This window comes from Anas acuta, chromosome 17 (assembly GCF_963932015.1).
Source record: "Anas acuta chromosome 17, bAnaAcu1.1, whole genome shotgun sequence".
NCBI lineage: Eukaryota > Metazoa > Chordata > Aves > Anseriformes > Anatidae > Anas > Anas acuta.
This window is the reverse complement of record NC_088995.1, coordinates 3,136,705-3,158,536: the sequence shown is the minus strand read 5'-3', so window position 1 is coordinate 3,158,536 and position 21,832 is coordinate 3,136,705. Positions and strand designations below refer to the sequence as shown.

The 21,832-nt window shown below is 42.9% G+C and overlaps 1 protein-coding gene across 1 annotated transcript; it reads left to right on the top strand.

Annotated features, from left to right (window-relative positions):
- The first annotated feature begins 6,159 nt into the window (after nucleotides 1-6,159).
- VPS37B (VPS37B subunit of ESCRT-I) lies at nucleotides 6,160-21,284 on the top strand. Its single transcript, XM_068654446.1, has 4 exons — nucleotides 6,160-6,349; nucleotides 14,946-15,117; nucleotides 15,745-15,827; nucleotides 16,973-21,284. The coding sequence occupies exons 1-4, from the start codon at nucleotides 6,245-6,247 to the stop codon at nucleotides 17,468-17,470; spliced, it is 858 nt and encodes a 285-aa protein (XP_068510547.1). The 5' UTR covers nucleotides 6,160-6,244; the 3' UTR covers nucleotides 17,471-21,284.
- The last annotated feature ends 548 nt before the right edge of the window (nucleotides 21,285-21,832 follow it).

Genomic DNA, 21,832 nt, shown 5'->3' with positions numbered 1-21,832 from the left:
AGTGGGGGATGTTTTGTTGGTTTTATTTTTTTTGCATTCAGAACATCTGGGTTTTTCAAGGTAATGTTCATCTGAGATGATGGATGGATACAGCTGCTTACCACACATGTTCTGGTTCCCTCATGGGGAATAACAAGAAGTACCTATGGAGAATGAGGTATGTAACAGCCTTCAGCATCTGATAATGACCGTGAACCATCGCACTAGGTATAACTTGTTTAAGAACTTGTTTCCATCCCGGATCCCATCTGGCAGTCAGTCTCACACAAAAGGACAGGCAGTCTGACCGTTGTCAAAGCACAGGGCTTTGTGGCTGGAGTCTTTTCAGCTGCTTGCTTTTGTGATAGGATAAAAATCCGTGCCTTGGAAGGAAGAGAGCTCTCTTTGTCTTATCTTCCTCCACTTGGGAAACCTCTATCACGCTGCAAAAGCTCACTGAAATCATTTCTCCGCACCATTTCAGTAAGTGGCCAATATGTTCCTGCCTGATGCTAATATTCACTGTGGGTATAAAGAGGGGGTTCCACCCAGTGCTGGGGGGCAAGCGATTAATTCTGTGTTCTTATCAGCGACTGAGCAGATTTCTAGGGTTGTAGAAATGGAATTGATTGCTGCTTAATTGAAAAACTGGAAGAAAAAAAAAACATAAAGTAATGTAACCTGGGAATTAGGGAAGCCAACACCCTGAGAAGTGCTGTTAGGACAATGCTCACTATTACATGAGATGGCAGAAAAGAGAATTAGATCCTGATGTGTGTGGCCTCCCAGGCAGTGCTGCAGTAAGAAGAATCTGAGGATACACATGGATTAGTTTTATTGCAAAGGCTACAGTGAATTTGGGGAAGGGAGCCCTGCTTTCCAAGCGTGTTGTGATGATAATCCCAGCATTGTACTCCCAGTTTGGGTCCGAAAAGCTTCAATTGAAATAGGAATTGGAATGGGCAGATTGTCTCTGTGGTGGCACCAGGCCAAGCTGATAACAGGGCCTGACTTTGTTCACTGCCACTGGTGCTGAATTCTCTCTTGCATCCAGATAACTCGAGGCTCCTTTTCCACTGAGCTTTACATCTTGGGGCTTGAACAAGTCCTTTTATTGTGCTGCTGGCACATGACAAGTGGATCTGCTGGAAGGCTAAAGCTGTAAGGGTTTTCTTAGGGCCTAGAAGTGTGGTGGGAGCTCCACACACCACCAGGGCTCCAGCAATACTAATGTAATACAGGCATTTCTGCTGGCCCTGTTCCCAAACCTGTACAAACCCTTTAACTGTAACGAAAATCTTGCTTTACAAAATCATTCCAGCTATGACTTTTTTTTTTTTTTTATGATGGGACTCCCCTACCTTACAGGGGCACTGCATTCAGCTGTAGTTCCATGTATGCAGAAGTTGCTTGCTCAGCATTTTTCAATCTGTTTTCGTGAGGAGTGTCATGTCTGGTCCAGCTGAAAGCATTCTTTTCAGACCTCTTGCTCTCTTTCGTGCACGGCCTGGATCTCCCAAGGGAGCCGAAGAAGAAACTTTGGGTGGGAACCAAGTGCCTGAACTCATAAAGACTTCCTTGAAAGCTAAATTAGAGCATGAGCACAAACAAACACTGTGCTAAGTCTCCATAGGAGCACTGTCTCCTCTTCAGGGTTTGCTTGTAATGTAAAAATTGGTGTCAGAAATGCCTGTTGGCCAAGCAAGGGCCAAGAGTGAGGCTGTATTAACTTGGTGTAGCAATGGCAATTCTTTCAGTGCTGTATCTGGAGCTGCCCTTGTCCTTGGGCCTCGCAGCCTGTGTGCAGTCTCCGAATTTCAGGCTGTTCTGGAAAAAAGGCCGCCGTTCCCTCTGAGACCCTGACACGTAATATTTTGTGGCTGCATGTTTACCCAGAGCTGATGTTTACATGGGAACACAAAGAAGATCTGTTCAGGCACTTCTGGATGACAGCAAGGCGGATAAGTTTATTCTCCTAGAAGGGGAGAGTCTTTTTTTCCGCAGGGAACTCAGATGTGTTTCTCCGAAACCTGAACTCGTGGAGCACAGCCTAAAGGCTGTCATGGCAGAGTTGGAAGCCAATGGTCATTCAAAAGCACAGGTGCTGACAAAGGTTGACTGTATGCTCTCTAATAGGTTGTTTTCCTCACAGTTAATAAGCTCAAACCATGCCCTGTAATGAGTATAACCACAGCTTTATTTAATTTAAACATTGGAGAACCCTCTCCAAGACAAAGTTCAAGAGCAGATCCTACATTCTTAGCGACTCCCAAACAACATGTATTTACCCCTGTACGTTTGCACAGAGAAGGTAAATGTGAATGCGGTGTAATGGAAAAAACATAGCTGTGTTTATTCCTACAGCTTGTCTCCCAGCACCCCAAACTCTGCCTCAATATGTAATTGTGTGTGTTTCAGTGGCTGGGCTTTCTAGGCCTTCAGCAGAGCTGGAAATACCACAAGCAAATAAATACCCAGAGTGCTTCCAGTTCAAGTTTGGAGCTGCACCTTAGCGTGGGGAGGAGAAATAGCGTCTGCCTTGTTTCCTTCAGCGTCACTGGGAGCTTAGGGCAAAGAATGTGTATGCAGGTGTATAAACCTGCTCATTTCACGCCTCTGGCTCGCTAAATGAAAGCAATACTAACAGCAGAACTGCTGTTTTTCCACCAGGAGGCTAGATATAAAGGTCATTTCATGTGTGAAGGAATCTAAACTGTGAAATCTGGACGGAAGCGTGGACTTCGATGAGGAAATGAAATTGCAAAGAAGCCTAAAAACTTATCTACCTATTGAGCAACCAGACTAAAACGGGTTAATAACCTCCAAAGATTAGACTTGCAAATTCAGTCTCTACGTAACCAACCAGTTTGTCCAGGAAAAGAAAAGAAGTTGTGAAGGTGACTTGCAAAATATGTCTAAATCTAATAAATATGCATGGACACAGTGCTGTTGACTGTAAAGGGATATGAGGTGACAGAAGGAAATCCAGGCTCAGGTTTAAAAAATTAAAAATAAAAACCAACAACTAACATTTAATTTCAACTGGGCTGGATGCCAGTTCTCCCCATGACTGTGGCCTGACTTCTTATTCACCACAGCACAGCTTCCACTGTAGTCCTCCCAGAGTTTTTGTTCTACTTCTCCTTTAATAAGAAATCCTGGCTTCTGTACTTTGCCTGCTTACATTTTTAACATTCATGAGTACTGTCACCTTTCAAAAGGATTTTAGCAAAGGTAAAGAAGAAGCAGGGCTTGGCAGCTGATAAATCTCAGACTGCAGCGTTGCAATATTTGATAATCCCTGTAGCCTAAAATCCTAGTTTATCTGCTATTCCTCATGTTCTGTCGAAGTGACGTGTTGTCACAAAACCTTAATCTTTCGTGAAGACTGCTGAATGGAAAGGCACCTTCCAACCTATCCAAGTAGAATATGTAATTAGACAAAAGCAGCTGACCCCTATTTTGTCTCTCAACCTCAGTTGTTTTTCTGGCCGAACTTGAATTCTCAATCACATGCAGATTCTGTTCAGAGTACTGAAAAGCAGACCAGATGTTTAATATTGACACTCCTCCCCAACACCTCAGAATGCAAATTTATCTACATGGGGAGAAACAGTATTTTCAATATATGTTGTACTTGAGCACAAATGAGTTCTGTTTTCTCCGTGCATTTTCTGAGGACTTCATTGTTCTGCATTATATGGCTTCTAACTAATTAAATATTGTTTACCATTGACAAATTCAAATAATCCATTCCTTGATGTTTACAGCAGTACAATTCCAAGAACAACTCTATGCAAAATAAACAAGAACAAATTATATAATTACATAGAAGATCCCCTGAGAAGGTCACTGTAATGTAGAATCATCTTTCCCATCAGCATATTGACAATACAGTGATGATAATACTGTAGTGCCCTTCACCTGAGATATTCACCCACAGTACCTCCACCAGCATTATTCACTGTGAGCTATTCCTCTCCACTCTCTGCATGGGTCCGAGTGGTTATTTTGATTTTTATTTCTTTTAAACAAAAGGCCCTGTGGTTGAGGGAAGCTGAGAACGCTGCTCAGGATCACACGAAGAGGCAGTGGTGAAACTAGATTTACAACATGAAGCTGAGTCAGACTCTTCTAAACCACACTCCCCCCATACCAATTATCTTGCTATGCTATGAAGTTAGAATCACTAATGTTCTTTAGAAGAAGGGGCTTCTTTTAATCCCTCAGCTAATTCCTCTGTTTATGTGTGTGTGTGTCCGCACATATGTGTACTTGTTTGCATGCATGTAGAGATTTAGACTGGTTTAACACCAGGCTACAACTCTTTTTGATGGGTATATGCAAATATGGCATGCGATAGCGTGTTGACATGGCAGCTATCTGCTGGTTTTAAATAACAAGGTCAGGCTGTAGTGGCCCTAAAAAGCCATGTCACAGCCAAGGGGTACAGCTGCTTACTCATCTTAGCTCTGAGCACAGCACCCCCACAAGGAGGAGTTTGGCACATAGCTCAGCGATACGCAGGCATGTTGACGTGGAAGAGCAGACACATGCCCATATCGCTAATCACGTTCTCCCCACCCTAAGCAAGCTCAGCTGCCGGATGCTTTGACCTCTCTTACCTGCCTCTAGCACTCAGCTCACAGAAACCCTGCACTGAACAGCCAGAAGGCCGGGAAGCCTTCCGCTGGCAGTGTGTTACTGTCAGGCTTTGCGACCTGTGAGCTGACAGAGAGGGTTTTTGGGTGAGATGGAGAGCTGAGTTTAGTTGTAGGACAAAAAGAAACAATCACAATGGTGCTGTCTTTGTTCAGGTCTGCCAGGAAGTACTGGGTCACTTCCTGAACGTGACTAATGTCATTATGTTTGAGTAGGATTACATCAGAAATTGATTCAGTTCACCGCATTGATTTTTTTATTTTCTTTCTTCAGAATGATCAAAAAAGCCAAATACAAAGGGTAAGGACCCCATGGCCATTTCCCACCCCGTTCCTTTGGCTCACATGCTTATCCTGGTTCTCCCTCCAGTTACACACTGGGAAATGGGCGCACCCACGCCCACAATCAGCTACGAAAGCAAGCCAGAAGGTGGTGCGTGCCTAGAGATGAATACAGCCCAGGCTACGTTAACACAATTAATTATTTCCAGGCGTAATTGTATGTATCATCTATGCTCCAGCATCAGCAGTAATTGGAGAGCTACTGCTCCAAAGTGTTATCACAAAGTACGTAGCAAAATGTCGATGATGTAGATATATTTATAAGTGTACTTAATGGATGTAAATCAGAAACAAACCAAATTGAGCCATGATGTTTTAACTGATGCTTCTTAATGTAAAACTTGCAGGCTTGATTTCAAAATTGTTCAAATTCACTATAAAATACATCGTGAAAGAAAGATCGTTTCTTGAACTTCATGCTTGATGAAGAAAGTGCCTATGATAGACAAAAGGAATAGCACCGAAGCTTGGCAAGATGCAATTTTTAGCTATTTTAAGCGTAAATAGGTATTCGGCCTAGGCTTGAGAACAATAACGCAGCCACTCTGCGATTTGCCGTGGCCAACTCCCTACCAGGTAAGGAAGTGAGAATTAAATAATCCTCCTGGTTTTCCTTCCTCATTTGCAGCTACACACAAAAGGAGAAGGAGGATGCCCACAGCAGCACCGTCACGTCGTGACAGAGCTCAGGACATGGACTCGCGGGGTGCTCTGAGCTGGTCAGAGGCCAGTCGGAGCCGGTCGGTGCCCACCAAATGGCCGCTCCAAGCCCTGACACCTCAGCCAGCCCCACAGCCCCTGTGGTCAGGCAGCACCGAGGGGCTCTGAGGGCTGATGCTTGGCACCGTGAGGGAAGCCCACCCACCCCTCCGCACCCTGGGGCACCCCCACCACCACTCCAGCCCCTTCTCCTGCCCCGCTGCCCCCATCCCAGCCCTTAGAGGCCAAAAGCAGAGACCCCGAACGCCTCCATCCTGCCCCCCCCCTCCCCACATCATCCCCTGTGGCACCGCCTCAGCGCCCCCCGCCCCGCCGCGTCCCGCCCCCTCCTCCCGCCCCGCCCCTCCCAGCAGGGGGCGCCGCGGGCGGGGCGGGGCCGGGCCGGGCCGGGCCACCGGGGCCGCGCCACTTCCGGGCGGTGGCGGGAACGGGAGAGGGACCGGGGGGGGGGGGTGGAACCGGGACCGGGACCGGGCAGCGCTTGGGGCTTTTAGGGGGGGGTGGGGGGGGGGGAGAAAGAAAAGCACCGGGCCGGGCCCGCCATGGCGGTGGACGCGCGGCGGCTGGAGGCGCTGAGCCTGCAGGAGCTGAGCGCGCTGCTGGACGATGAGGAGCGGCTGCAGGACATGGCCCGCGAGATGGAGGAGGTGAGCGGGGACCCCCGCCACGCCGCTCGGTGGCCGGGGGGTGCCGGTGACTTTCAGCCCCCCCCCCCCCTCCCCCGTCGCCGCAGGTGGCTCCGTGCCACGGCCGCCCCCCCCCCCCCCCGTGCCCCTCGGTCCCTCCCCGTCCCGTCCCGGTCCCCCCTGGTCCCTCCCGGTGCCCCCGGTTCCCCCCCTCCAGCCCCGTCCCGGTGTCCCCCCGGTGTCCCCCCGGTGTCCCCCTGGTCCCTCCCGGTCCCCCCGCCCTTTGTCTGCAGCCCCCCGATCCCCGTTGCCCCCCCCCCGATCCCGATCCCGGCTGTCGGAGGAGGGGGCCTGGCAGCACTGAAATCGCTCATTTTGGGCTAAATTAGGGAGAAGCGGACGGTATCGTGTTTATTTTTTAATATATACATTTTTTCCCATTAACACATTCCTCGTTTTGTGGCCGAGCGCCGACTGGGGGGGGGTCTTGGGGTGAAGCCGGTCCCGGTCGTGCTCTTGAGCTCAGGGTGGTTTTAAGTCAAAAAGAGGCAAAAATGGGGAGGCTGTCAGCCTTCCTGGGGCTTTTTGTACTCGTTTGGAGCCTCTTTGTCAGCCCTCAAAGCATGGGTTCGGGTCTGGGCTTGCTGAGACCAAATAGAAGAAGTGTTTTTTGGGGTCCCCCTCGTTTGGGGTTTTTGGGTGCCGGTGGGCGAGCGTGGGGCAGTGCTGGGAGCAGCCTCCCCCAGCTTTGTGCTCCACCAAACGCCCCGAAAAGGCTCCGAGCAGTCAGCTGACGGCAAGTAAGATGGATCCGCTGCTGATGAGAACATTTTTTTTGAAAGAAGCAAGCGTGCTGTATTTCCCAGGATCTGGTGTTACTGCTTTTGTTTTAAATCGGAGGACCGAAGTCCCAGGGGAAACAAACAAAAAAATGGCTTAGCTGATTAAAAAGCCTCATCTGTTGAGTAAGGTCCCTTTTTGTTGCTTTTCCTGGAAGTATGATCCCTGCCCTTCTGGTACTTCCAAGGAAGTCATTCGGGATCACCGCAGCGTTAAAGTATCGCAGACAACGGAGGGGCCCTCCGAGGGTCGAGGCTGGCAGCGAGGAGTCCTGGGAAGCTGCTTTTTGCTTTTTTTTTGTGCAGTGTTTCTCTCTTAAACTTTGTGTAAATAGATTTACGAGACAGGGTTGGGCATATTAGCTTTCTGTACGAGTTTTTATGTTGAGGGCTTAAGAAACCATTGAAGAAATAGATGCTGCTGTGGAAAGTAAAATGTGAAAAGATCTTGGAGACCCCAGCGGCTTACTGGGAGGCAGGAGAACCCTTCCGTGGCAAGACTGAGGATTTAAGGAAAGCCAGCGGGTCATAACGGGCTTAACTTGGTGCAGATAGGAACGGGTGCAGTGCTGCTGATTGCAGCGTGACCTCTGGCAAGGTACAGCAGTAGGTGGGCTGGCCCAGCCAGCCTCTGTTTTTCGGTCAGTGCAGACTTCAGACTGTGGGTCAGAAGTGACAAAAAAACCTCTTGACCTTCGTGGCAAAGCTTGTCTCTCTCTGCAGGATTACACCGTCTTCTCGATCTGACCCTCCGGTTTCCCTCTTTAGTTGGCAACAGAAGGCTTTTAAATTGTAGAGTAAAGTTCTCCGGGCCCGAGGGAATATTTTGTGGTGTTAGGAAAGTGTGGCTAGGTTGAAGGTATTTGAGCTGTGTGGAAATAGGGCTATAGTACTGTCGGGTGTAATCCTTGTTTATTGTGCACGGAGGCTTTTACCAGAAACTGTTCAACTCAGAAGCATTTACCTATCCTGGAATTGCTCAAATACTTCCTCATTTTGTTACTGCCTTCATTGAATTGTTTACTCCTTGGGTTTGTGCTGCTGGCTCCTGATTTTTCACAATGAAGTATGTGGCAGGAAGAGGGAGAGAGGGAAATCCTGAACGTTAAGGGGAAGCCATGGTAACTTCACTGCTGCTTGTGTAGGTATTTGGTTTGCTGTCTGGATGTATCTAGGTTGTAGCGTTATTCCAAAGTCCTTAAATTAGTAATTTTATTGGGGCATGCCAATTAAATCATGTTTCCTGAGTCACTTCTCTGAGGTCACTCGTATTTTCAGTGGCAAAATTGGCTAAAGCTGATTATCCCATAATTGAAAAAACCTTTGTACTCGTCGTTGCGAGGGAAACCCAGCTCAGAAAAACAATGTTTTCTTCACAGAGAGAAGGGATTGGAAAACCACTTGGCTTTCTTGCTAATAGCTAAAAATAGGCTCCTTCCAGCTCCGAAGGGAATGTGTTCCTGTGCAGCACTTGAGCAGGATTTGTATATGTCATCCTGGGGGTGTAGGCATATATATATATATAAATACATATATATATCTGCGTGTGTGTGCTTGTGTGCAGATATATTTCACTGGGGTAATGTGCTTAGGCAGTGTCCTTCATGCTGTAACCCCAGGTGTGTACAAATGTGGCATCAAAGAGCTAAGCTGCTTTTTTTTCTGTCTGCAAGGTTGTTTTTGAAGCCTCTGGGCTTTTAGCGCTTGAACAACGAACATCTTGTCTGGTAGAAAGAGGAAGGAAGCCAATTGTCTGGTACTCCTCATCTTTTGAAATCGAGGAGGTTTTTTGATAATCCTTTGAGGTTAATTTCTGTAGTACATCGACGGTATTCATCTTCACGCAATAAAAGTACATTGTTTGTAAAAGTCAATCTCAGAATGGTAATTCTAAACAGCATAGGTGAGTCTGTGATGGGATACTGGTGGTAGCTCGATGAATTTCTCTGGTGAGAGTTGGTCGTCTCGTGACCTGTACTAGGACTTTGCTTTTAACAGTGCAGCATTGTGTTACTGAACGCTCCATGTCCACCGCCAAAATTATTTGCTTTTCAACACCTTTATCGTATGAAATGAAGTCGTCAGAAATGCATCGCCTTCCTCTCGTTCCAGCATTTTGGAATTTGCTGGCAGGCATGGAAAGGGTTTTTGAGTGTAGCCCTTTTCTCAAAAGCTGTTTGAAAAGATCGGGCAGTCTGCAGAAAGTCCCAAGTTCAAAGGATGTGAATGCATGCCCAGATTTCTTGGATTCCTTATCCTGTCCTAAAACCACATGGTGTGAGTGGTTATGTTCCCGTTTGCCAAACATGAAATTTAGCTACAAAGTCAAGAATTAGACTTGGTGACAACTATAGGATTTTCTTTTCCAGCTAAGCACGGAATGAATAACCTGCCTGTGTCTGCTGGGCACAAACTGCAGTTCTGGGCAGCAGGAGTAAACATTTAGGAATCGCAACTTACCTTTTAGCCTCTATTTTCTCATTTTTAAGCTAGTACTTGCATAATCAGACCTAAATTTAGCAAATCTGTTTATTTTGGAATATGTCTTAATATTTATTACCAAACAGATGCCATTAGAGGGTGCGTTATTCACCAGTACTTGATGAAAAGCACTCCTAAATCTTCTGTAAAAGACGTCTTTATTCTCCTCCTCTGCACCTGTTGGCTCCTATTTCAAGGGTTAATTTGTCACTCCAACTGTGCATAGTTATAATTCTGCAGTGTGACAGCGCATTGGAATCCTAAATTACAAGTATGTAATTCAAGTGAAAGAGAGAGTTCGAGTGTTTGTTTTATTTGTAGCTCCTCGAGAGACTTTCTTGAAAGTACCAGTGGACTTCTTGTCCTGACGCCTGCCAAAGCCAGCTTGTAATTACAGCAGCACTGGGTGCACTTTGTGGCTCCTTGGGGTTTCAGTTGCTCGGACGGTGGCAGAAGGACCTGGTCTGGACGTGTTGTACTGGGAACGTGCCTTAGGTCAACAGGAGGGATGCTTCTCAGAGTCATTCTGAACAAACCACTCTTAGGGCAAACATTTATTTTGGAATTAATGGTAAACAGTAAAAATGTTGCTAAGCTAGTCCTATTACTTGCTCGTATTTTAACTTTGTCCAGCACTTTTCTTCACTTTAAAAGTGGGATGAAACAAAGCTGCAATTCAGGAGATCAGTGGGATTTCCATTCCCAAAGCAATTGCTGCTGCCTGTTCTTACAAGTGCTTATTAAGTAAATCCTTGAGTAAAACTACTCAAATTATGTCTCTTAAAGAAACTATTTAAGCATCTTAAGTTTTGAATAACTTCATAATCCCTGATTTTGTCTTTAACTTCCATGTGTATGTGACTTCATTGCCTTGCCTTGCCCGCAGTTTGGTTTAGAGCTCAGTGCTGAGCAATCCCTCTGCCATCAAAATCCCATTGTAAGCAGCTCCGTGTCACCCTGTTTGTCCCATTCAGAATTCATAGCAAGGCCTTGATAGTTAAAAGGAAAACAAGTGGGGAAAAAAAAAAAGCACATTCTACTTTAATATCGCCCTGTCTCATTATGTCTCACGATTCTGGCTGGTATTTTTCATCTGTTTTCAGATTCAGGTTTCCTGCACACAACCTCAACAGTCGTCTTAGCAATTCTGCTCGAGTTGCGTGCTCTGAGCTTATTTCTGTTGGTAACTTTTTTTCACTCTACTTCCATTAGGCAGGCGAACATCCAATGCAGTAGCAGTTCCCTAATAATACAATTTTTTGTTGCAGAGCAGATCTGACAACAAAATAACTCGGTTTGGATTTATTCCTTCCTTGTTCTGTTATAGCTATTGAATGGATGCTGAAAGCGTGCTTTGTGCTGCGTTGGTACTCTTAGCAGATGGGTCACGCTATGCTGGATCTTAGACCCTTGGATGATTGTGCAATTTATTTATTTTTTGGGGTTTTAAATCAGGCAACATTTTTGAAAGCTTTTCTTTAGGGCTTTTTAGGCTAATTTAAGAGTTTGCTTTTCTGAGTCCTTGAATTAACTTCTAAATGTCGTGGAACAGTTGCAGAAAAGTTTGACACTGAATTTACATCTGTGCCAGAGATTATTCTGGTTTGTAAAATTGTCGTAGTATTCAGTTTGCATTGGCTTGGGTTTATATTGGTTCTGTTTGTTAGGAATTTACTCCCTCCCCAAACTTCTTTCAGTGAAATGAAGCATTAAAATGTCCCAAATAGGTGAATGGGTCTTTATCTTTGTTTCAGAAAGAAGTTCTTCTTAAGTTTACCTTGTAATTGAAGAGTTGGTTCTTTGCATGGTTTTGAGCAAGATTCAATATGAGTTTCTCATCTGTTTAACTGCCCATTTGTCAAAAAGAAATTTGGTACAGAGACTAAAGCTGGAAGCGAAGACTTCAAGATTAACATTGATCATTAAATATGAATTGTGTCTTTTGTTCAATTTCTTAGAAAAATGTGCCCTTCTTAGAAGTGCTATAATACAGGAGAAGTTGAGTCATTAGGGCTTGTGTAATTTCAAGCACTGTAACTTACAGTGCGATTAAGAATAGCTCAGCTTTTTGTCGTCTTTAAAAACATATTTGTAAGACTTCCAGTTAAGTATAGGGTAGTCCGTAGTCGCTAGACATCAGGTGGCAAGGTCAGGAAAGGGTGTCAGTGCGTCAGATGTAGGTGGGTTACCTGTGCTTGTCTGCCATCAAACCAGGTAACTCTGACTTTGCAAGTGCTGTTGTAATATTAATTTGTTTCTTACACCTACGAGACAAGTATATCCTATTATGATGATGTTTATTCATCTTGCGCATTCATAGTGATTCAGAAGTGAAGTTCTTCAGAAAGTCATTGTAGAAAGCTAGGTGTCTGTCTCCTTGTCCATATCTGTAGCCCTGCTGCACGCTATGTACGTGATTAAGTACATTATGGTACCTAAGGAGGAGAGTTATTTAAAAAGTAGCCGAAGTTTATATCACTTAAAGAAGCCTTTTCTCTTATTCTGCCTATTTACCTGGAGCTCTTCTCTTCCTTATTACATACATGATTTGAGTAATGCCCTTTCCCAGAGATTTGTACTCTTGAAATGTTTATAGATTTGCGTATCTTTCATTCCACTGTTTTTACTTCTCTAGAAAAAATGTACATAACATGTTCTTCATCCTGACGAAAGATCAAAGTCCGCTCATAAAACTGGTCTTCCCAGCCTGACTGCACAACTACTTTGAAATGAGAACATCAGCCCTACAAGCAGTGAAAATGTGATCACCAGACCAAATTTAAGTCACTTGAAGGAAGTAGTTTGCTCGTTAAAATGGTGAAAGAGGAGAGGCATCAGAAAGCATAAATCTTTTTGCACGCAATCTTCTTTGGCTGGCAGTTCATAAGGCAGCCAGTTAACAAAACTTGTGGTGATGGCAGGTAATTTGGTAAGAAGCTGGATGACAGTAATTAAGCTGTTAAATAGTGTGTACTTGGTTTCCATTCATTATTGTTTGGAAAAAATGTAAAACAAGGACTTCAGCTTACTAAAATTGAGTCTAACTGCGTTGGATCGTAAGAGAACAAACAAATGGAAGCAACGAGTTTAATTTAAATTATTTTGCATTGGAATCAAAAGTGAGAAGAGAGGATTTTCTTTTTATTCTTGGAAAGTATTCAAGTTGAACACAAGCATAGGGTTGGAAGCTTGTTTAGGCTCAATGTGAGAATCTTGAGAAGCCAAAACAGTATTACAAATAGTTCCTCCCATTTGTACAGCTTGGAATAGACTTTTATTTTGATTGATGCACAGTTTAGGACTCAGCATTATCCTTGACTTGATGATATTTTTTTGAGTGGTTTAGCAAGAACAGCGCAAAAAAGTAAAGCTTGGATATTTGAGGAGCAATATCTCAGGATGTATTTAAGTCTTAAATATGTATTTAAGCAATGCTGAGTCAAATTTGAAGTTAGCAGGTTAAAGCAGTGTATAAAAATTTTAAAAGGAAGTAACTGCTTATGAAGACACTGCTGCTATACTTGGGAGATGTTTCCACCTGTTGCACATGGCCTTGTGCTCAGACTGTCAGGAACACATGAGTTCTAATCCCCTCCTTTTCAGGGATTTTCAGATTTCCTTTCATTCAGGTTTCCACTTTTGCCTTTTCAGAGGTGAGCCTCTCCTATGTCCCCCCAGGAGTGTGAAAGGAAGAAAGCACTGTACTTTTCATGCCTGCACTGAAGGTGGGGTAGAAGGGGCACGTTAATGTAGGAGGTCACAAGAAGTGCACCAAGCATTTAATTGGTTTTGAAGAAGGTTTAATAGAATCAGTCTGTTGTGCCATGGGAAAATTAGCCCACTTGTTGATTCAGACTGAAATCAGATCCTTTGCTTTTTCCTCCCTTCTTTTTGATGTCTTTTTTTTTTTTTTTCCTGAACACTTGTCTTTTCCAAAGCTACTGAAGCCTGTCTTGATAAAATTGTGCATATGCGAGCAAACTCGGAATCTTGCTGGCAGTGGTTTTATGGGAATTGTCATTTGTTCCTTAAGAATCATGTCTTTGGGCTAGAATATGTTAAGCAGCAGGATTGAGCTGAAACACAGGCTTTTGGCATTAATCCAGATTTGATTTAACATAGTTTGGGAAGAATATTCTGGAGAAGGAACCATAACGATGCAATGCTTGTTTTTTTGCATTATAGTAAGATAAAGGATGACGGTCTTCTGCAGTCTCGCTGCATCTTACGGGTGGAATTCAAAGGTTTTTATGAGCAACTGTTGATTTATCTGTCAGTATTCATCATGGGGTGTTAAGGCGGTGAGTGAGGTGGGGATGAAGCATCTAGGTTAAATAACAGGTAGGAATTCATACAAAGCATCTTCACATAGCAGGGTGTGAGTGTAAAACTGATCTCACAAGGCCGTGGCGGCCAACAGGTCAGGCCTCACAAAAATTGGGGACAAGAATTAGAGGAAACTCAGGTGACACAAACTGTGCTCCTCTGCCACTGAGCAGAGATGTCCAGATGGGTGCCCAAGCACTGATTTCCAGTCAGTAACCACTGCAATGGGGTGAAACGGGACTCTTGCAGGCCGTTTGGTGTGGCAGGAACTCATGTTTTTGTCCTGAACCAGCAAAAGCCATTCTGCCTGCAGGGCCCGTCATCAGCTCCACTGCCCCTGTCAGAGGGGAAGGTCCTCTTAGGAGACCTTTCCCACAGCACAAACTCTTCAAATGTTTGGAATAAAAGTAGTTCTTCCCCAAGATGGAGATAATACTGCTTAATGAACCATCTGCTGCATGTGGGGGTTAAAAATACACGTGGGAAGGTGCCCTCTGGTCAGTGCTAACTCCTGCTTGGAAGCGATGAATTCATGGGTGGTGCTGGCTGAGGAGGGAGAACCATGCTCGTAGTGGAATCGCTCAGGGGATGTTCCCTGTGTGCGAGCTTGTGTTTGTACATGTAGATGTCCATAATGTGCTGTTTGCAGTGTAGGCCTTATTTTTCTAGTAAAATAGTATATCGCGGAGCAGCAGAAATAGTTTGTGAGGAAAGATTTGGCATAGGAGAGAAAGGGAGAGTGAAAATGGGCGCAATAGCTGGAGCTGACCATACCCGCCAAAACAGAAGGCATTCCCAAATAAAAAAATCCCAAAGTATTGTTGTTATTTGCTGCTCCAATGCAGTAGTACTGATTTTTGCAGAGAGCTTCTGCTGTTTATTTAGTAGTCTTGAAATTCCCATATTGTCTACATAACCATTAATCTCACTCAACATCCTCACTGTCACTTCACACACCTTTCTTTTTGCAGGCCCAAAATGTTCAACACAGCAAAGACATGACTCTTGCCAGCAACCGCAGTCTGGCAGAGGACAATCTTCTGTTCCAGCCGAAGTTGGAGTCTTTGAAAGCAAATTTGACTCAAAAATATCAAGAGCTGCAAGTTCTTTTTGAAGCATACCAGATAAAGAAAACAAAACTAGGTAACGTTTTCTGTTGGTTATTATGGTTTGCTCTTTCCTAAGCGAATTTAAATTTGTTGTGCATCTTTTTTTTTTTTTTCACTCATTTTTAGATCTGTGAATTAGGGTATAAAATCAAATCTCATTCTCACGTAGTTCTGAAATAGATCATGAACCTAATGACTTAAGTGTCTCTTACACCCAGGAACATGCGCTACTGATTCTTTCAATTACTGATATGGTTACGTAGCTATTGTTTGCTAAATGATCAAATTTGCCCACCTTGCTAAAAAGTAAAGCCCGATTTGAATTTCCAGTGATTAGTCATAAATCAAACAACCTTGTATTTAATGTTCTCATCTAATATTGAATTATGAAGTATTGTGCATCTGATACTACACTTGCTGAAGTGCTTTTTTCGTTATTATACATTATAATTTCTGTTTGTAGCACTGTGACAATATTACTAACTACTTAAATGTCGTATTGTCTCACTGTAGTCTGACAGTCATCCTGTCTAGGTCAGTAGAGTATGCTGTTTATACAGATGTGCCTGAGAAGATTTTTATGCTCGATGATACTTTATAGCTTCGGTTAAAAGTCATTTACAAACAGCTGTCACTTACTCTTGTTTTCATGCCGTTACAGACAGACAATCCAGTAATGCTTCACTGGAGACACTGCTAGCGCTCCTTCAGACAGAGGGGGCTAAGATTGAGGAAGACACAGAGGTAATGACAGTACACTTCAATTCTGCCACTTTATACCCGTTAGTGAAGACTTGGGGTAGCTGAAGTATATAATACCGTTGAATGTGTAATAAGTAGTCTAAAGGGATATTTTTAAGTATGTGGTCTGGTCTTTGAACTTCCTTAAGCAGTCACTTGATTTCAGTGACACTTTTTTTGAGTAATTGTTTTCTATTCTTAAGGTCTTTGAGGTTTAAGACACAACAGTATTTTTCAGAAGAGAAAGTCAAACTCTCTTAGTTCCTTGGCATTGCCTTCAAATTAACAGCATCTAAATGTGGAAATATTTTTAATGGTATTTGCCTGTTATTGTATTAATCTATTACAAACATCAATTAGTAACCTAATGAAAAACTGCCTGTGCTGGTCTGTAAGAAGAGAGGGATGACTGCAGCAGTTCTGGTGGAATATTCCATTATGATTTCAACGTACCTGTCTAGGTGCCAACGGTCACTACAAGTGCTTGAAGGGTGGCTTGTTTTTAGAGCAATGGGAGTGGTTAGTTTTGTTAGTGGATTTGCCTATAGGACATTCCGTATAACTACATAGTTTGTTAGCATCCGGGAAAAGATCTGCTTATTGACCTTGACTTGTGATTCCAAAAAAAACATTCCCAGGACAAGTTGAATTTCATGATTGTATGTGTGGTCACCTCTCTTGATTATTAAAACATCATTTTCCCAAAGCTTTGCTTTGCCACAAGTAAGCATGAGTATTAAATCTGGTTTAGCAATAATCTACCTCTCAGTACTGAGGCTTGTAGAGTTCTCAGTGTTTCTGTTGGCATTGCAAGCAGTACTAAACCGTAATTCAGCTTAGCTGGCAATCTGGAAAGCTGTTGAGCTTGATTCAGTCCTGCCTCTGATGATCATGGAAATGTTCAGAGACAGATTCAGATGTTCTTACTGCTGTTACTTCAGCATAAATTTCAGCAAAAATGGTATTTAACTCCCACTGCTTCTAAGTAATAACTAATTCAAAATTCTGCTTCGAATTCTTAGTATGCCAGTCATCCTCCATATGCAAGCTGGAAAATCACAGGCAAAATTACCCTATTTTTAGGACGTAAGCCCTTTAGGTTGTCTCAGAGTATGCCGTTTTCTAAAAGATTATTCCATATTTGATAGAATATGGCAGAAAATTTTCTTGATGGTGAAATACCACTGGATTCCTTCATTGATGAGTACCAGAGCAAGCGTAAACTGGCTCACCTGCGACGTGTAAAAATTGAGAAGCTCCAAGAGATGGTGCTGAAGGGACAGAGACTTCCACAGGTTCAGCCGCTGGCTCAGCCGAGAGCACCTGACACAACACCAGCACCTCAAGATTCCTACAGTTCGGATGCAAACCCTCCTCCTTCAGTTGTGCCCCGACGAATACCACCCCCTCCGCCTTCAGTCCCAGCAGGACGCTTTCCTACTCCCTTTACTGCAGCCATGAGTTCAGGACCAGCTCTTTCTTATCCAGGTGCTCCGTATCCTCCTCTCCCACCTCGGCCGGGAGCTCAGTCTGCAAGTCAAGTGTCACAGCCAGGATACCCATCTCAGTTCGTACCACCGTATCCTCCAGCTCTTCCCCAAAGACCACCTCGCTTCCCACCACATCCTGGTTTTATCCTCCAGTGAATATTTTGGTGCGCCTGACTTAATGTATTGGTGCTTATATTTCCTTTTTCTCTCCCTGTCAGAGACTTAACGTAGGCAATGGAAAGCCTCTGTTTTTTGCACAGTGGAGTATAAAATTTGAGCTCTGGCACAGAGGTTTGAAATTGTGTTTAGTAAATGTGATTATTTTTGTTTTCAAATACCAGTGACAGCAAGAACTTTCTAGGAAGGTGATAGGGGCTAAATTTTGTAAATCCATCAAATTGTGAAACAGTGCACAGTGGATTTCCTGACGTTATAAATCTCCGAATTCTTTAGCGATGGTAAATCAGCATCCTTTTCTGTTCTGATGTATTCCCGTTGCAGCTGGATGTGTGTGTGGCAAGCGGGAGCTATTTGTCTCTCTAAAGAATTCTCTACCAGTGCCAGTGTTTGGATGGTAACAGCCATATCTGAGTGCTGGGCGAAGGGTTGGAGGGGACTGCACCAGCAGCCTTCACAGTGCGCCCAGACAAGTGGCATTTGTGGCCAGGTGCACAACACTTTCAGAGCTCGCTGAGCTGAAACTGTTGTCAGATAATGTTCTAGGGTTTTTAAACAGTAAAAGTTACAAGAGTTTCAGTTCTACATTTCAGTTGTTACCTTAGATTTTTCACAATAAAAGTATGCACTCTTCCCATTCCTAAATAGTTTGATACTCTGAAAGTCCTGGTCTCTTGAAATTAAACTAAACTGTTTGTAGAGCCAGTTTAGGGTTTTATAAATTTTACCAGGAATTTTTATTTCTTTACCTATTAAGATTTTCATATTTTTTTTTCCACACCTGGGATACAGAAGTTAATTTTTTTTATATACCGGTGCTTAGCTTTTGATATCATGTGATTCCAGGAATCCAGGCAGGGTATTTTCTTAATTAAGTGTTGGATTCTCACATCATGTAATTGCCCACAACTTCATTTTGTCCCTCAAACTCCATCTCTTGCTTGGCAGAACTGTTTTTAACTTCTTCATTTCCTTTAGTCTTGCAATTTTTGGCATGCTCATCTATCTGGAATTTGCAGTTAACATTTCTGTGCAAGCAGTCGAAACAAAAAAATTTGAGCTCCATGGTGGCTGTTTGCCTCTTATATCATCCTTTCATGACTTTTTATACCACTGAAGAGGGAGGCTGCTTAGGGGAGTTCAGATCTCATTCTCAATATGACTCTAGGCACGTGCTGCTAATCTAATCTAGCATTGGGAGAGGCAAATCTTTAACACTTGCTTGTGCAGAATATGTCCACAAATTCATTATCAGTTTTTCATACCCACAAACAACTTTCAACTAATTCATGCTAACTTAAGGAAGACGTGATCCGGAATCTGTCATATCTTCTTCACTATTTTAAAACATTCTTATCATTGTCCTGGAATGCACTACATTGTTTGGAAGTCTGTGCTACAAACAGCTTCAGTCAAAATAGAATATCTGATTATTTTTTTCTTCACATAAGGCCCTTGACTGTCCCTTAATCATTTCCTCTGGAGTGTGGTGGTTGCTAGCAAATACTGATCTGAAATTAATCTCATAACAGGAAGCTCTTTATTCTGAAAATACGGTTATTTGGCTTGTTTTGCCTTCTGAAGACAAAAGGCAGAAGGTTGGTCAGTGTTACTGGCATCTGAACCAATTCCCCAGTGTAAATCTGGAAAGTTTCTGTAGATGGGGGAGTTTGTGAAGCAACGTGCATTGGATTTGTTTGCAAAGTGTGTTTTTTCTGTAATCTAGTGATGGTACAGGATGTGTTTTTTAAAATAGTGTAATATCTTTTCTTGGTATTATTTTCTCATTGAAGCATTTGTGTAAGCATGGTTGATTATGACTTGTTTCAAAAAAAAAATTTTGCTGTGCTATTAGTGTTGGTATTTGGATGGCAACTGTCGTATCTGAATGCTAAACATAAATCTGCTGTAGAAATGATTTGTGTCCTAGGAAGAATAAAAGTTGGTGGGGGCTACCAGGGTGGTGGTTGAGTATAGAAATTCATACGTTGAGCCTGCTACACAAACTAAAACAATCCCAAATTAGTTTTGCTAACATTTAATAAAAACAACCAGGTATATTTTACACTTATCAAGTGCCAACTTTTTTTCTGAAGAGTTGCAAATCCTCAGAAGTGATGGAGGTGATAGATAAGTGTATTGTGAATTTGCACTGCATTTTATGTATCTAACTTTATTGGTATTAGTAGTCCAAAAGTATTTTTACTACTTGTTAAATTTTCTGTCTTTTGGTAACTTTTGTGATAACATGATCTTTCAGGGATACTTTATCTAAAAACAAACTCTTGTGCTAACTAAATACAGACAAAGCTAATGCAGTTTTTCTGTCTGAAAGCAAAACAATGCATTATTGCATATGCATGTGGCTGATGTGCCTTAGGATCACTACCTGTGATTGTAATACTAGGATACTAGCATTTTTATCATTTGAATAGCCATTGTTTAACTCTAATTTAAGGGCTCTTCAAGAGCACTTTCTTTATATAAAAAAAATGGAAGAAAAAAAATCTCACCCTCATACTTTAGAATCGAGAAAGGCTGTATCTGCTATTTGTGAGCGTATAGTTGCCTTCACTGATGGGTTAGTTTGAACATAGGTGATACAACTAATGTGATGTTTCAGTTATAGCAGTCCCGTAACTGAAATCCAGCTGCTCATGGAAAATGTTTTTGCCATTAATTGTGTGTGTGTGCGCACAAACTGTAAATATGTACTTGACTGCTGGTAATGTTTAAGGGTATAGGAGAAAGATGACTGTGGAAAGCTGTTTAAATCCTTTCAGAAAAAAAAATGTTACAGAACACTAATCTGAATGAGTCGGGCAAAAGCTTTGTCAGTGCTTTGAACCGTTGCCCTTTGACAGCTTCTCCTGTTCTGTTATAGTTAATAAATTCTGCTATGGCTAGGATGTTTAGAATTGTACTAATTTGCACTGTTTATAAGATAGTGAGATTAAAATGCCATAGGCAAGCCGAGACTTGAGATGGGGTAGCTCAGTGTGCTTGCCAAAATATATTTTATGTTGTCTTGAGGATTTTTCATGTCTGCTGCAAATAGCATATACTTCCCCAAAGCAATTGGAGCGGAGAAAAATCTTTTAAACTTGATGTGTAACACGGCTTTAGAGTGTTGGTAGGGTTGAAAATGCTCTCCGAAAATGATGGCATTACGTTTGCCAGTCTTTTGTACGCAGATTTTGTAAGTTATGACTAATTCAATTGTGTGTGGTTAGGGTTGTTGGGGTTTTTTTTGGAATGATGGTCAGCATTGAATGGGTCTAACTCTAGGATGAGTTTTGCTGCACCTCAGTGCTGTCTCTCGGAGGAAGCGGAGTCAGTTGTTCCGACACAGCTGATCCACACGGGTCACGGTTGTACCGTGACCCTGGAGGGACTCTTTAGGATACAAGCTCTGATGCAGTTCCAGGAGGCAGGGCCCTGGGCACAGTCCAGTCGTGGGTGGCCGTTTTGTTTAGTGCTCCCACTTCGTAACCTCAGTCTCCACCTCTTGTGGATGTTTCTGCCCTCTCAAACTGGAATAGTGAATTAGACGTAGAGCTCCAGCTGACAATTCCTCGAGCCTGAACACAGAGCTACTTGGCAAACGTTGAGTTCAGAGGAGGTAGAGTCGTCCTGCACCTGAATGGTTTCTTTGTGTAATGCTGGACAGTTGAATAAAGGGGCAATTTTATATGCCTAGCAAGTTGTGAAATGTACAGTGGATTTGTTTGCATAATAAGTCTTTCTGTAATCTACTGTGGTCTGATTTTAAATAAAATATCATATCTCTTGGTGTCATGTTCCCATTGCGGCTTCCTTCAATCACGGTGGAGATAATGCTCATGTTTTTTAATACTAATGATGTATATACATCACATACAGTTGTAGCTGAATGTGGAACTTAAATTTACAGGAAAATAACTGCTCATAATAAATCCATTGCTTGTGTTTTTAGTGACTGGATATACGCTGTGTGTGCAGCTGATACAGGACACGTATACTCAGGTTCTGTACATCTTAATCATAGCGAAGAGGTGGGTGGGCTGTTTTGCCAGGTCAAATCTCTGCAGTTTTGTTTCCTGCGCTTCCCTAGAACAGTGGAAGTGTCTAGTCTTGGCCTGGAAAAGCTGAGAGAAGGGGGAAGCCCGCTTTTATTTGTTAATAGAGGAAAAACTTAGATTTCAGCCAAGTGAGAAGAAATGAGTCAACCAAAATTATTTAGGAATATGAGTCAGAGAGCAGAAAGAACCTGATGTAATTTTCTGTAACATGTCATTTTAGTAACAATGTTAAATAGAAGTCCTGCTGCAGAATAACTGATGATAATATATGGGAGAAAAT

Coding starts and splice junctions, on each gene's coding strand:
- VPS37B (XM_068654446.1), top strand. CDS start 6,245: ATGGCGGTGGACGCGCGGCGGCTGGAGGCGCTGAGCCTGCAGGAGCTG. Junction 6,350..14,945: donor TGGCCCGCGAGATGGAGGAG/GTGAGCGGGGAC, acceptor TTCTTTTTGCAG/GCCCAAAATGTTCAACACAG. Junction 15,828..16,972: donor AGATTGAGGAAGACACAGAG/GTAATGACAGTA, acceptor CATATTTGATAG/AATATGGCAGAAAATTTTCT.